This window comes from Anticarsia gemmatalis, chromosome 13, assembly GCF_050436995.1.
Source record: "Anticarsia gemmatalis isolate Benzon Research Colony breed Stoneville strain chromosome 13, ilAntGemm2 primary, whole genome shotgun sequence".
NCBI lineage: Eukaryota > Metazoa > Arthropoda > Insecta > Lepidoptera > Erebidae > Anticarsia > Anticarsia gemmatalis.
The window spans coordinates 10448474-10463751 of NC_134757.1; the positions used below are offsets into that span (position 1 = coordinate 10448474).

A 15278-nucleotide genomic window follows, 5' to 3' on the forward strand; every position below is an offset into this window, starting at 1 on the left:
AACAAGAAGCCGTTGAATTTTTGTTTGATATTACAAAAGAAATAAAAGGTTTTTATGAGAATGCGGTAGTGTTCCTAACCAAAAAGGATTACTCAGAATACATATTCAATACTTCATGTCATATACGCGAGGCTTTGATAAAAGCAGATAAAGGTAGGACTCTCGAACTTATAGTTGATTTCCACCTACAATGGCTACATACTGTAAATGAGATAGAGACCTTCAAAAAAGCTATAGAAGATAACTTTCCAAGAGATGAAATGTACAAAGCTTTGAGTTTTACCATAGATTCTCTAGCTTTTCGTATTAAAAATTTTCAAACGTTTATTGAAGAACAAAGACATATATTGAGTCCACTGCAACAAGCTAACTTGCACGCTGATTTTGAAATTGTTGAAGAAATGCACAAGGAAGTGACTCATGCTCTTTTGGATAAAATGAAGATGATAAGGAAAATCCAAGCAGAACAGGAATACAAAACAAAAATTATTGACGAATCAGAAGAATTACTGCAATGGGTAGACAAAATAAACGATGGGTTGGCCATAAAGTTATGTAAATACATAAACGTTCACGTACAATCTCTAACAGTTGATTTAACGAAAACTTTACAACAAATAGTAGATGAACTTAAAACAAAGGAGCCAGAATCTGCTCAAGTAGTATTAGATGAATTAAGAGCCAAAGGCAAAGAAATAGGTTCTATGGTGCGCTTTACTACTACTCACACTCTCGAAATAAGTAAAGTCTATGATAAGATTAATGTACTTGATGACCGTATAAAACGTTTGGAAGCACCTGAAAATGAAAAGCCTTCTGCTGCTCTCATGGCATTAAAGCATAAAAAAGAATATTTAGAGAGAAGACTGGAATCACTTGAGAATTTAAAAACAACAATAAAAGATATTCAAAAACTTGCAACCGTATCTGTTGAAGATGTCCCAGACGAAGAAATATGCGTATGTGAAGATTATTTTCAACTCAGGATTTTTAACCACCTTCTTCCACTGGAAAATCGTGAACGCTTAGTTACTGAGTTATGTTATTTATGGGACATGGCGGTTTATGGCGAACGTGGTGATAAGTCCATGATTTCAATTTTAAGTGCTACCGATATGAAGGAAGAATTTACGGATGAAATTGGAACATTCTATATCGACGAATACAGCAGGAAAATATATAAACTACCCGATGACGAAACACGTTATCAGCCTAATGAAAATAATGAGTTAGTGCCTGTTTCTGATGACTCTGAGCATGTTTACTTTTTCGACGAATGCGGTCGATACTATGTCGATGCTCAATCAAGGCAACGAGTTTATAAAGCTCACGCATCTGCTAGTGAATATATGATGGATTGTTCTGGAGTTCTTCTGAAAGTGAGAGAAGAGAGGGATGGAATTATATTTTACTACGATAACTATGGCCGCTATTATGTAAATGAGGAAGGCAAACATATTTATAGAGATGAAGATTCGAGAAGTGAATATGAGAACGATGGTTTAGGTAACCTTGTACGTATTCGCAGTCATTTAGATATGTTTGAACCATGCCCAGGTGATGCTAATGTGACTGAAGACTTCAAGTATCTGAAGGAAGCGGTTGGCAAAGCTTTACGGGAGAGCATTGGGAAAGTTATTCTTCACCAACCGAATGATCCGATTAAATACTTGTCGACTTGTCTTATAAAGTATCGAGAAAACATAGAACTGCAAGATAGACGAGCAAGAGAGACCGAAGAGCTTAATGCAGAAAGGGAAGTTATTGCAGCAGAAGAACGTGCGGCTGCTGAAAGAGCGGCCATGGAAGCTGCTTTATTAATGCAAGGGGGTAGTGAAGCTAGTTACGATTCTAATTTAATTAAATATCGTACTATGGACGAGGAGGATATAGTTTCTATTGGACCTAGTTCTAAATAAATGTATAACTTAATACCAATATTGCTCGCAATGTTCTTATTGACATTAATTTTATTTTGTCACGGGAATGTGATTTTATGTTAGTAGTTTGTAACTTTAATAATACAGTTAAATATACTATTGTTTCATTTTCGTTTAAATTCGTTTTTAACAATATTGTAGCAATAAAACTAAATCATTTATAAAGTCCACATAATTATATGATATGATTATATTACAATTTGAATGTGAAAGTGTATGGTCTAATGACATATTATTATTCTGCACGATTAAATTGAGACAAGGAAAATATTGTATAATAATGTTATATAAATCATCATCTTGAATAATACAATTGGGGCAGTTATTGATGGACAAGTTTCAGATAATGTTTCCTACAGATAATTAATTCTTTTTGTATGAAGAAAGCTAGCAAATTGCTATTGCAAAATTATTCGAGAAACCAAGGCCTTAATAGTATTTTGGAAATGAAACAAAACAAAACAGTTTCCTAGATCATGACTGTCGATAGGAAGTTGGTGCTTGGCGAAAGTGCTCCATGATAGACCACTAGAAAAGAGATGGCAAGCTCCGGCTTGTATAATACGATGAAACTACGTTAACAAAACTAACTAGTTGAAATAAAAGGGGGTAAATAAAGTAAATAGTGGGACCGGTTAATTTCTATAGTAGAATTTAATTTTTTGATTTACTTCTTGTTTAATTCTACTAACACGTGTAATATTAATTCTACCAAATTTTTTGTAGTAGCAATACTGATTTGAAACATTTCTTATCTGTAATTTTTTGACAAGTCCAGTCGGCCATTTGTGAATTTTACAAATTCTCATTGAGTTCATTCCGTTGATTTTAGCACTGTATGGTGGCTGTACATTTTTTGTAGAATACAGTTGAACTCGTTACTATTCAGCCGAATTTGATATTGGCGAATAATAAACGATGTTCCTCAGAACGAACATTAGTAACTAGGTTTTATGAGGTGAACTCGGTAAAAACATTCTAGTGCCTACGTACTTCCTACAATGATTAATCTTTTGGGGCAAGGTTCTTCAATATTTTATGTAAATTAGTATGTATCGGTGTAAAGTGACGTATTGTGCATTGAGTGTTGTCATCACGTGCCAGAACGTACGCGGAGGCTCGCTGTGAAGGTTTGAGAGGCCGTTACTTGAATACAGAAGTGCTCGGCTTCACGACGTTCGTAAATTATTCGTTGGCGACTGATGGCATTTGGTGTTCGAGTTTAGCACAGTGCAGTAATGGGTCCGAAGCCTCCGCCACCGCCTGGGCCTCCGCCGCCGCCGGGGCCGCCGCCTCCGCCCGTATTCGGAAGTAGTTCTAAAGGTGGTTCTTCGGGGGACGGCAGAAATGCCTTATTAAGTTCCATTAGACAGGGTACAAAGTTGAAAAAGACACAAACAGTGGACAAAAGTGGACCGTATATACCTGGTAAAGTGTCAAGTGTGTCAAGTGGTGCATCCCCAGGTGGGAACTCGGGCAGGAGTCCTGCGCCGCTGCAGAATGGTGGCGGCGGCGGAGGCGGGCCCCCAGGCCTGGGAGGACTCTTTGCTGGAGGCATGCCTAAGCTAAGAACCACTGGGAAGCTGGCAGGTAACTAAGAACAAGAATTGACTAAACTTTTTATAAAACATAATTTTATCATGGGTCCAAAGTTAGTCATAGTTAAACCTAGTTGAAACTTCCTAAAACTGCCATTTAAATTACAATTGTTACAGTTGATAAACATTGATTAGATATTAAATTATCTGAACATATTTTCTAATACAGCCCATAATTATTATTCTGTTGTTATTTATTAAAGCTTATCAGAGGAATGATAAAGTATCTGTTTTGTCTACTGATAATATATTTCAAGCCTCAAATGTGGCCACATTGTAGCTTTCACTATAATGACACACCTGGTAACTACCTGTTGAAAAGACACTATAATGATTGCTAATTTGTCATACATTAATCTTTTAAGAAAGGTTTTAATGTTACTGTCACATTATAAGGGGTTTTTTTCATCTCTTCTTGGTAATTAATTAGAGATAATCATAATTAATCTAGTCTATATTCAATTGTGCTAATTGTGCAAAAAATACTCTAGAACAATTCAATCAAACTCCAAACCTTAGTAAAAAGTGGAAAGGCAGACTACAATATCTCAAAAACATTTTTTAAACATGCTTTTACTGGACTGTAATCTTTTCTGTATAGATGTTGGTGTCTAATCTTGCTGATATTTCTACCTGTCTCACCTATCAGACTACCTGTTGTTAAAATTACTACCAATATTACTAGATTTTTTAACTTTTCATAAAGCCTTTTGCACATACAACAAAGGCTAGAAAAAATATGACTTTTAAAATTTTGACTCTGATCTACATAGTCCAAATTATGTAAGACTCCAATTTTCCCCAAATATTCCTTTGTTCTTACTCTCTCTCACACACTACATACATTCTGAAAATCTTGAAATAAATCAATGCATTATTTAATTTTAAAAATAGGTACATATTAATCAAATAACAAAATTCTCAATACACTATTTGATTAAAAAAATACTATATTACAAAATTCTTGTGTGTCCCACCATTTGGCTTAAGCCACCTAATATATTATATACCTAGAACAGGAATCTAGGCTAAATAAATATTCCATGAAACTATTTCATTTATGTCATAATAATATATACCTAGCTGTATTCATATACAAACAAATACATTGGACAATGGGAAAATAAAAAAGGAAAACCACAAACAAATTGCTATAAATGGCACTAAAGTTAACATATTATACATAGGTTACATTATTAATCTATTACATCAATAACACATGAGGAATACCAAATAACGAAAATGAACAATGTGGTCTAAATGTTGTTGCTAATAGGTTCCAGTAGGTTCCATTATGTATGTATCAGGGTACCTACAATAATACAATAAAAAAAACTACACAATATTTTGGATTCTTACCATGATTTTAATTTAATAATTTTCTGGCTTCATTTGAAATTGGAATCTTAAAAACCTAAATATGAAAATTGGTATCTATTCAGAAATATTACTATGATAGTTATCAAACAACAAAATTGTAATGAAACTTATTTTTATGTTACTTTATATAAACAACTCCCTATAATAATATGCTTTAGATATCAAAGTCCAATCTTGCCATTATAAGACTTTTTTAAGGAATAATTCACAATTATGTTTATATTGTGATTATTACATGACTAATAATATATGGAAAATTTATCAATAATATTAAATATGAACAGTGTGGTGGACTCAAGGTTTAACCTTGTGTAGGAGGACACCCTTGCCCAGCAGTGGGACAGTGATGAATAAAAAAGAAACCATGTGATTTTTAAATATAGGTATCTAGTTATCTAAAGATGCAAAAATGAATTCTTGATCTCTTTTATTCTATTCTTAAGCCTAGTTTAAAGGTCAGCTCTAAGGTATGATTCAAATGTACACTCATTCATGCATGCAAAAGTACCTGGTAGTAAAATAACCAAACAATAGTTAGTCACTGTAGTAACAAGTAACAGGTGATATTTACTATGTAGATACCTATTGTATTACACCTGTAGTACAGCTGATTCATCTTTCATACTAGTTTAATGATATAATTCTTAACTAACAGAATTGAGCTATTTTAATATGAAAAACAGACACCTTGAGATGGAAAAATAATTTTGTTGTAAAATTAGCTTCTTATTTACCTACTAAAATTTACTTTTTGTCATATTTTTTGTTATGTTACTTATAATTACCTACTCATTTGGAAATTAAAAGAGTAAGTATTATGCTTTTGCATCAGCCCTGCATAAAAAGGGAACAAGAAACACAAAATTAGTAATGAAACATGAATTAAAAGTTTAGTATCTCCATACAAAAAATCACGCATGTTTCCAACGGGGCAGTTTACTTATCACGCTAATCAAATATATGGATTATCACGAAGGTCTGTGTTACGATGCTTAAGTTATAATTCAGAACAAACAACTGTCGCTCGCGGGACGTGACGTGCGTACGTTTTTACGGCTTCAATCCAGATTGAGCCTTAAAATCACAGGCGAATCCATGTCGATTGTTTTATGACCAGCTTTTCCATTGCAGATAAATGTTATTGAAAAAGAAATTGGTAGATGATTCAATAGAACATGATTTTAAGGGGAATCTTTTCGGATCGTCACAGTTTTTTATTATTTCAAAGTTATCTAACGAGGGAATTATTGGCCCTTCGTAAAATCTACTCTTAAGTCAAAATAAATGTAACGACCTTCTTTCTTCCTCAGGTTCAACCCCCAATGGTCAAGTAAAGACCGACGCCCCCCGGTTTCCCCCGCCACAGCCACAACAGCCTCCGCAAAGAAATTCTCCAGACAAGGTGCGGCCGGCTATGCCCCCCGCACCTACGGGAGGCTCAAATGTCGGGGCTCTTTCTGCTGCGTTGTCAGAAGCACTGGCTGGTCGTGAAAGAGGAGAGCCCAGGGAATATACTAGAGAAGTGTCAAGGGAGCCCCCGGCGAGGCCTGCGGTTAGAAGGCAACCTAGCGATATAAGGACGAGAGGGCCTCCACCTCAACCACCTGTACAACAACACAAACCGGCGATGCCTTTGGTGAGTCTTAGTCATTAGTTCTATTTATCTTGACCATATTTAGTTCGATGGTACTAAATTCGTTAAATATCGCCAAAGCTTAGGCATGATTGTTGTCAATTAATTTACCGTTGAATGATTCCCACTATTATATACGTGCTTCTATTAAACATTATACTATGCTTTAGTATACAAAAGATTTTCACCATATCTCACGTACACGCGTTCTGTCTTTATTGAGTTATGAAATTTACGAAAGATCTGCGCCTGGGTGATAAGGTTACTGTTATTCGGTTACTCCATCCACCCTCTATGCCGTCGAAGTTACCTAATGCCTAACTTTCCACTAAACCCAGACTTACCCGTATTTATAATCAGTTTATTAATACAACAAGGATCTTCCAAATAACACGATATATTCGTAATCAAGTCTCGTCGATATTCCGGTGTCTGTCCATTATTATGTCATTTTGTGTGAAAGTACCAAAACACGCATAAAGATCGTTAATTTCACTGATAAAAGAAACTTGTTTTGTCAATAAATGCGACAACTTTATTCGATTCGACCTGGCCATTATTTAAAAGAACAATACGATGTTTATGGACCATTTACTATTTATATCTTTTGGTTACTGGACGGAGTAATTGGGTTGTCTGACTTGGCCAAGTGACATTTAAAAAGCTACCGGCTTTTTTATTTGCACAGGTACTGGGGATTTCTCTCAGTTGTCATATTTGCTTCTTTAACAGGGTTTTGTAGGACTGACAGGTGTGCAACCTTCTTGCAAATTATGTGCATCGCCAAATAAATAAAATATTTGTCGCAGCAGTGGTTAACGTTTTAAGAAACGAGCTGACCCGGCAAACTTTATTTTGCCATTTAATTGTACTAAAATGACTGTTAAAAAATAGGGGTTGGTGATAAAAGTGTAAAAATTTCTCAGACCTACTCGATATGCTCACAAAATTTCATGAGAATCGGTCAAGCCGTTTCGGACGAGTGCGGGAACGAACGTTGTGACACGAGAATTTTATATACTTATAAGAAATATTGCAGGTCATATTAAGAAGGCTACACTCACCAGCGGGTGGGCGGTCTATGAATGAATTAAAGATTATCCAATATGATGACTCATGATCGTAATAAAACTAGTATTTATATAACATTTGAATATTAACGGATCACTTAATTCTGCTATAGAATTCGCCTCAACGTGATAATCAGACTTGGTTTCTATAAAAAACTATGGGACTGGCCCAACTGCGCTTGCGTATAGTATCTACAACTTTATCCCGTTGGTTCCTTTCTCGTGGGAACTTTGATCCCATACAAACCTTGTCCCGACAGTTACAAACATATTTAAAAAGAATTATCCGATTAAGTTCAGTTATTCACAATTATGCTCGTACATACATTTCGGTGATTCATTTTCATTTATATGGATACTAGTCGACCCGGCTGGCTTCGTACTACCTAACATATGATTTTTTTTCGTTTTTCTCCCCGTAAGTACCATCCTCCTACTTCAAGGAATATTATAAAAAAGAATTTTAGCGAAATCGTTTCAACTACTCTCGAGATTTGCGCTTAGCAACACATTTAGCGATTATTTTTTATGTTATAGAAGATATTGCATTTCGCACATCGCAAAGGGGTTCTCAAAGAAGCCACACTCCACAATGTCTTGAACAACTTCCGATGACGTCACAATCGATAAATTACAATTTAATATCGGCCCTTATCGTAACCAGTCTTCCTTATTGGTAAACATAAAATAATACATTTTAATAGCGAACGAAAATATTCGATTGTTATTCGAAAAGTCTCTAATGTTGAGAGAAAGTACATCAAGAATATTAACTCCGTCGCTTACGTCATGAAATACGTGATTAAATGTATGTAATAAAGATTAGCTATGCTTGTTGACTCGCTAATATCGTTGGAGAAAAGCCTTTGGCTTTCGTACCGTGATTATTTAGGAACTAGCTGACCCGCGCAACTTCGCTTGCGGCACAGACAGAATGGGTCATAATTTTCCCCGTTTTTGTAACATTTTTTGTTGCTACTCCGCATCTAATAGCCGTAGCGTAATGTTAAAGCCTATAGACTTCTTCAATAAATAGGCTATACAACAGAAAAATATTCTTTCAATTCGCACCAGTAGTTTCTGTGATCAGCGTGTATAAACAAACAAACTACAATTTTATAATATTAGTATAGATGTTGAGAGAAGCGAAATTTCTGTTGATTTATGTGTTTCTGATTGAATTGATGAAACTTGCCGATTTTTGTTCTTTACAACCAATATAGGATCGAACTAAAATCTAATTCGGTTTATTCTTTGTCTTAGTGGTATCAAAAAAAACCCGTTTTAATTTTATGTGGGTTGTTCTTTGTGTCTGTTAATTTCATCCTTATGATGTGCCTCGACAAAGGATTACCCTCTGAGGAGTCTTTTGAATAAAACAAAGCCACTTAATTTTAGAGAGGTGGTATCAAGATCATCCCTTGGCACAAAGAAAATCTTAAAAAATAAACACCAACTCTGTTTTAGGTTTTTATAAAAGCACTGGCTTAAACCCGTAGTTCCACGTGCGAAAAGTAAAGTAGGTGGATTATGTTCGTCCCCGGGATCTAATCTATTGCCTTCAAAAATAGCAGCTGATACTGAAAGAAAGACAACATACTATTTTTCTTAGTATTTAGATAGCTATCAAATTCTTAACATATTTATTTAAACAAGTAACGTCTAAAATTCCCAGAACACAGCTTTTGTTTGTGGCAAAGATCGCGTTTATTCAGCAAATATTCTAGCTACGTGAGCTTAGAATTTAGTCTAGAATTTGTGTGAGATAGATTTATATAGAGAGGTATACGTGAGTCTGTGTTATGTCTGTCTAGTCTGAGACGGGCGTAGGACGACCGAGGGGTTGACGACATCAAACGTTGTAGGTCAAACCTTTAGTCTGATAGATACAGGGTTACGTAAACGTTTTCAAAGAGATGAATCTCAACGAAATTGGGATGAGCTGTTGATATTGTAATGTTTTTTATATTAGTAGTAAGTACGGTGTTTTACGGAGAGTGAAAGTTGTGAGTTATAAGTTATTTTCACATACTAAACACATATTTATTTGGTGTAGATCTGAAAAATCCGGTTGTATCGATTTGTAGATGTTTTTTTGGTCTCAGATTTTTTTTATCTGTTTTAGAGGTCACTTGAGACAAGACTCAATTTGTATACTAAGGTATTAGGAAAGAGACCAAAATATGTAGCCAATAAACACAATACATAACTGCAAACAAAGAAATAGAGCAAAGATGAAAAAAACTAAACACACTTATAACTCTTAACATTGGCATTGAGAAACAAAAACAATATGTACTAAAATAAACGAGTCCGCCCACGGGAGTGTAGTGGTGATGTAAAAATACCCTTAGCGGGGATGAGGGGCACGTGTCGCAATAAAAGTGTGAACACTCACCACGTGGGTGGGGCAAGCACCGATTTGGTAACTTGTTTATTTTGTACGACGCGCTACCATGTGGCTGTAACTTACTACACTTTTTCTTATTAATATATTGACTCCATACATTTTGTCATTTTAAAGTCGTGAAGGGCATATACGTGTTAACTAGGCCCCCACGCCTTCGAAAACTCTGGGATAAGACCTATAAATACGAAACTTAAGTTTGTAAACGAAACTTAAGTTAGTAGTATTTGTGTAAAAAAGTACTTTAGTTTATAATCTGGTTTAAATATTGGTCGTCTGGTTTAACTTGCGAATTCTATATACTCTTTGGACAGAGTGAACAGAATTCAACTGTAACAGCAACTGTTGAAGCTTTGAAAGCATTCCTACTTGAGAATTTCAGCAAGGAGATCTTCATAAATATGAGCCTGTTTTGGTTTCACTTTGATAAAAACAGATAGGTATTTTGATAGTGACCTAGTTTCAATGCGTCAAATTGGCTAAAGCAATTTTATCGCAAAAGAAATCAATATACTAAACTGGCGTCCAATATTCACAATACATTCCCTTAGAGACAATTTCGTGATGCTTTTTACGTAAAATATTGCCAAGTAAAAATGATTTATGATCGTTCGCGTGCTATTTACTTAGAGACGAGTGTATGAGTAGGTATATGCCCTCAATATTGTCCCCCTGATCCACTTTTATAGATTGCTTTAGATATTTTCTAAAGTGATTGTGGTCGGTGCTACTATTTGTCGTATAATAAACGAGCATTATCATTTAGATACCCGATATCTTAATATAATGTTGGTGGTGAACTGGTATATCAATGTCGATTTAATAGAGAATCGTTAGGATAAATTGATTTATTTGTAACGGAACGTAAAGATCTTCTCGATTGTCTCAGTTTAAGGTCAAGAGAGATTAGTTTTTAGCTGCTTTAATTAAGATACTCCAGTAGTAATAATCCGAATTTTCGTTACAAGTCGTCTTAAGGATAACGTGCTTACGCAAATTATAGTAGGTTTAGAAGATTCAAATTTAATTGAAATGAAGTTTAGAAATGGGTGATATCATGGTAATAATCAAACGAAGTTATGTGCGCAGTTTTGTTTTCGTTGAATTTTAGAAGATGCCCAGGTAACGCACTAGGTTTCTGTGGGCTGGGAATTTACTAAATTTGAGAAATACAGGAAACCGAAATCCAACACTACATTTTCTAAGAAAATTAATGGCTTTATTCCTCCTTATGATGATTCAATGTGCATTTCAAATTAATAACTTTGTTATTGTTCCGCGTATGAGGAAAACGTCTTTGAGATAAACATTATTGAGTCATGTATGTCTTGTATTCTTCTTGTTCGTGTGAGATGTAGGTCAAAGCTCCTATAATCTTGTTTACATTAAATTATCTATTGAACGATTATTTCTCTTGTTAGATGACTTTAATATCTCATTCTCATAGCTCAAATATAATGAAAATATCTTCAACAACCATTATCATATTTCAGTAGTAAGGACAACCTTTGCCTTTAAAAAAGGTGTCAGTGTAACTGTCTTAGTAATAAACATCGTATAAGCTCAGATTAGTTTACAGTACTTTGTCACTTTCAATTGATTTTGATACTGTATATGAGTGAAAAAGACAAAACACTATCCTATAAATGTGAGCTTAGCCGACTTGACGAACGTTGTGTTATGTTTTTAATGTAATAAAAGATAAATGGTATATGTTGCCTAAAAGAGTAAACGCATACCTACAAATCTTCACAAACTTTTGCATTTATAATATTAGAAGGAAATTCAATGATATTTATTAAAGTAAATAAATCGTTAATCCATAAATGACTATTTAAAGATTAACAATTTAAATACCAGTACAAATAAAATATATTAACAATTGAACAGATATCAAACAATATCATGCCATTTTTCCCGCGAGGATAAACATATACGAAAATAAACTACAATAAATAAATTAGCAGTGAAACTAAATTTACGTATGTATTATATCATTATGACTAATGTTATTGATTGAAAGTAAGAGTTTATGTAAATAAATCATGTTTATATCTGTTTGGCTCGTGACCTATGCCTTTATCGTGTTTATTAATAGTAAACTTTAGTTGTTTGTAGCGGATCATATCAAAAACGGCCGAATTGGTAGAAATAAAATGCCCAAAGTTTGGGCATTTTATTTATACCATATTACTATCTTGAAAAGTTAGTTTTTTAGCCTGTTTGAGTGCCCCACTGCTGTCGGATTGGACTAAGTATGAACCTTACAAAAACCCAGGAGCACCCAGCAACACAAAATGTAGGATCGATGAAGATGGGCACGTCATACATAGGATTGTCAACCGTGGTCTAAAATAGAGTATTTTACTCTAAATCACGTATGTCTTCTCTGTGATCTATAACACTAATAAACTACTCTACTTTATTACACCATGTTAACTGTACCGATAGCTAAATGACCCTATCTTATAATTCCATACTCTTTATTTACTTACTCTAAAATCAGATATACTATATTTCATCAAATTAAAGTTGGCAAGTCTGGATACTACATATGTTTAATACGACGAGTTTAATAGATTTCAATAATTTATATATTTTGTTAATTGATTTTCCTATTAGGAATATAGATAAATAAATACGTCATTATATCTATATACAATGATACTTATAATTGGATAAAAACAAGTTACATTATGTATCGTGTTCATAACGGTAGAGATTTACTAGACAGAGCGTAGGGCTTCGTTATAAAGATACGAAGGTTACGCGATATCTAATTACGCTGATTGTTAATTAATTATCTGTAGTAATCGTTTGATAAGCTACGTTAAATAGAACTCTCGTGTATGAAACTCGGTGTATGGAAGTAAAATAGCTTTACACGAATATCCTGAAAACTCACTCTACACTGAAAAGAATTGTGATGAAACTTCTGATGTAGGTGACTGTTAGTAGTATCATTACCTCTGGATAAATATCGGTTAGTTAATAAGATGGAATTTTGACAAAAAATGCTGTTATTTTTTAGCACATAGGTTATCCGACGCTTATTTTAAGCCGTCTAACTTGCTTTCCTAAAGCCTTTTTTAACTTGCCAAGAAAATTTCGTACGTTCATAGATTGGCATAAAACGCACATAGAATGTCGTCTATTAATTTGAAGATGTCTAGACGATTTGTCTTGGCCTCACTTAAACTTAAAAAGTTATTGCTGGCATGTAAACTAAGTTGTAGCAAGTCAGTTTACTGAGAATAGTATACTGTGATAGAAATCTGATTACAAGAATCGGAATTGTAGTTTGTACGAGTATAGTGAAACTTATAATTAGGTATAATGTATTAATTATCGATGCGAGGTATCGCCCTATACATTGTATTATTTTCATTTCATTTTTGTATAATGAAGTTGTTTCTTATCATTATGGGAAGAGACCCCAGCAGTGGGACAACATTATGACTCTATTATTATTTATCATAATGCAAGGAATTCTACTAAAGGCATGTTATCCTTCGTACGTACGCAGTGGAGTAAAAATTGGATATTTGTTGGTACGCATTAGTTTACGGTAGAGATTCATAAATCCATATTTTAAAAATAACTTGCATATACGAAATTGCAACTAGTATTTGAAATTTTATTTCGAAAAAATAAACATAAAATTAAATTTCAACGAACGTACATTGAACTGAAAATATAATTTATTTATATCAAATGAAAATATCGGAAAATAAATCTGCGTACCCCCGAAAGCATGTAGGGGCAACAATTTACATCCATTTCTCGTTTGTTATGTTAGGATATGAACGCATTGTTAGAGGAAACTGCTACCTGCTGAAGGAAAATATTATTTATAAGGTATATCTCGGATACGATGTAAAAACCCTGTAACGTCTTCCGACTATTTCCCAGGATAATAAGGCTTTCGAATGATAAAAGATTGATATTTAGGAGAGACTAAAGCGCAATTCACACAGAAATTAAGCGTTGGTCTGGCGCGGGTCCAGACGGGAGTACAACGGGTTTTATTACTTGTAATCGTATAGAAGATACCACACTAAAAGCGTGTGCAGGTCAGACGAAAACTTAGTACATATTATTGCAATATATGCAGTTTCTCCCATAACAATTAAAAGAAAATGTGTAAAATATCATACAGTTATCGAACGTCAAACGCATGTCAGTCATCTGTCATCACATCACAGACAATGGCGCATTTTTCTCAGATTAGCAAAGGCAACCAGCTTTTTATGCCTATACAGTTTACACTCGCGCATATTCCGGATGGTTCGAATCATGGCGGGACACGTATACAAAATGTTTCCGGCACAACAAGGGATTACTGAGGTCAGACGGGGAAACGCGGGGCGTGGTCCGCAAACAATAAATAATTCTTCGACGTGAAAGAATTTTGTGCAAAGATGCGTAGAAATGTTTTACACGTTCGTGTATTATTCTCTTTGGGGTCGCGTGAGATTTGGGTTAAGGTAATAAACGTGCCGAATAGGGGGATTGGTAATAATGTGGCATCAGCAATTCTGAGTTTTCAGAGTAACCGTAGAGGGGGCTTTATACGGTAAAACGCTGTTAAAGATTTGAAGTCAAATTATTTAAGACCTATTATTTCCTTGGTTATTGTAACTTACTTAGTTTGGGTTTTTTTTAAATGTATAGGTATATTATGTATTATTTATTGGGATTTTCTTCCGTAAAATATAATTATAGTATACATTTTGCTCTATTTACCTCGTAAGGTACGCACCGGTCACAAGAAAATGGAAGCTGTTCATTCTAAAACGCATTACTTCAGAATATTTCTCCCTTCTTTGGTTTTTTTGGTTGAAATAATACAAATAAGATGAGAAAAAGAAAGATAATTATTGGTTATAATCAACAGTAAGGATAGGACAGTGAACAGCCAATTTCACGACTTATAAATGTCGTCATGTGTCAGATAATCTATTCGATAGATAAAGTGACAGGTAATGTATGAAAGTATCTATCAGCTTTGCGTTTGATAAGGACCTGATAGCTATAGCCACGTGTGTATTGTGCACACATTTGGACACTACAAACAAAGTCCTGCACAGTCGGCCGGTTTCGATGAGACTGGCAGCCGTAGCCCAATATCAGCTAGGAACAAATAACTTATACAGAAGTAATACAATCAGCCATAACAGTCCTGTACCTGACATAATATGGAATTAGAATATCCTTATTTGCAAAAAATGGAGTACAAGGTGTAACAAA

At 34.4% G+C, this 15278-nt stretch overlaps 1 protein-coding gene across 1 annotated transcript in view; it reads left to right on the forward strand.

Moving 5' to 3' along the window:
• Positions 1–2707: 2707 nt before the first annotated feature.
• Positions 2708–15278, forward strand: part of Vrp1 (Verprolin 1) — a 33859-nt gene continuing 21288 nt past the window's right edge. The window contains exons 1-2 of the mRNA XM_076122324.1: positions 2708–3530; positions 6229–6554. Coding sequence (XP_075978439.1) covers positions 3179–3530; positions 6229–6554 — 678 coding nt within the window. The 5' untranslated portion in view covers positions 2708–3178. The remainder of the gene's footprint in view (positions 3531–6228; positions 6555–15278) is intronic.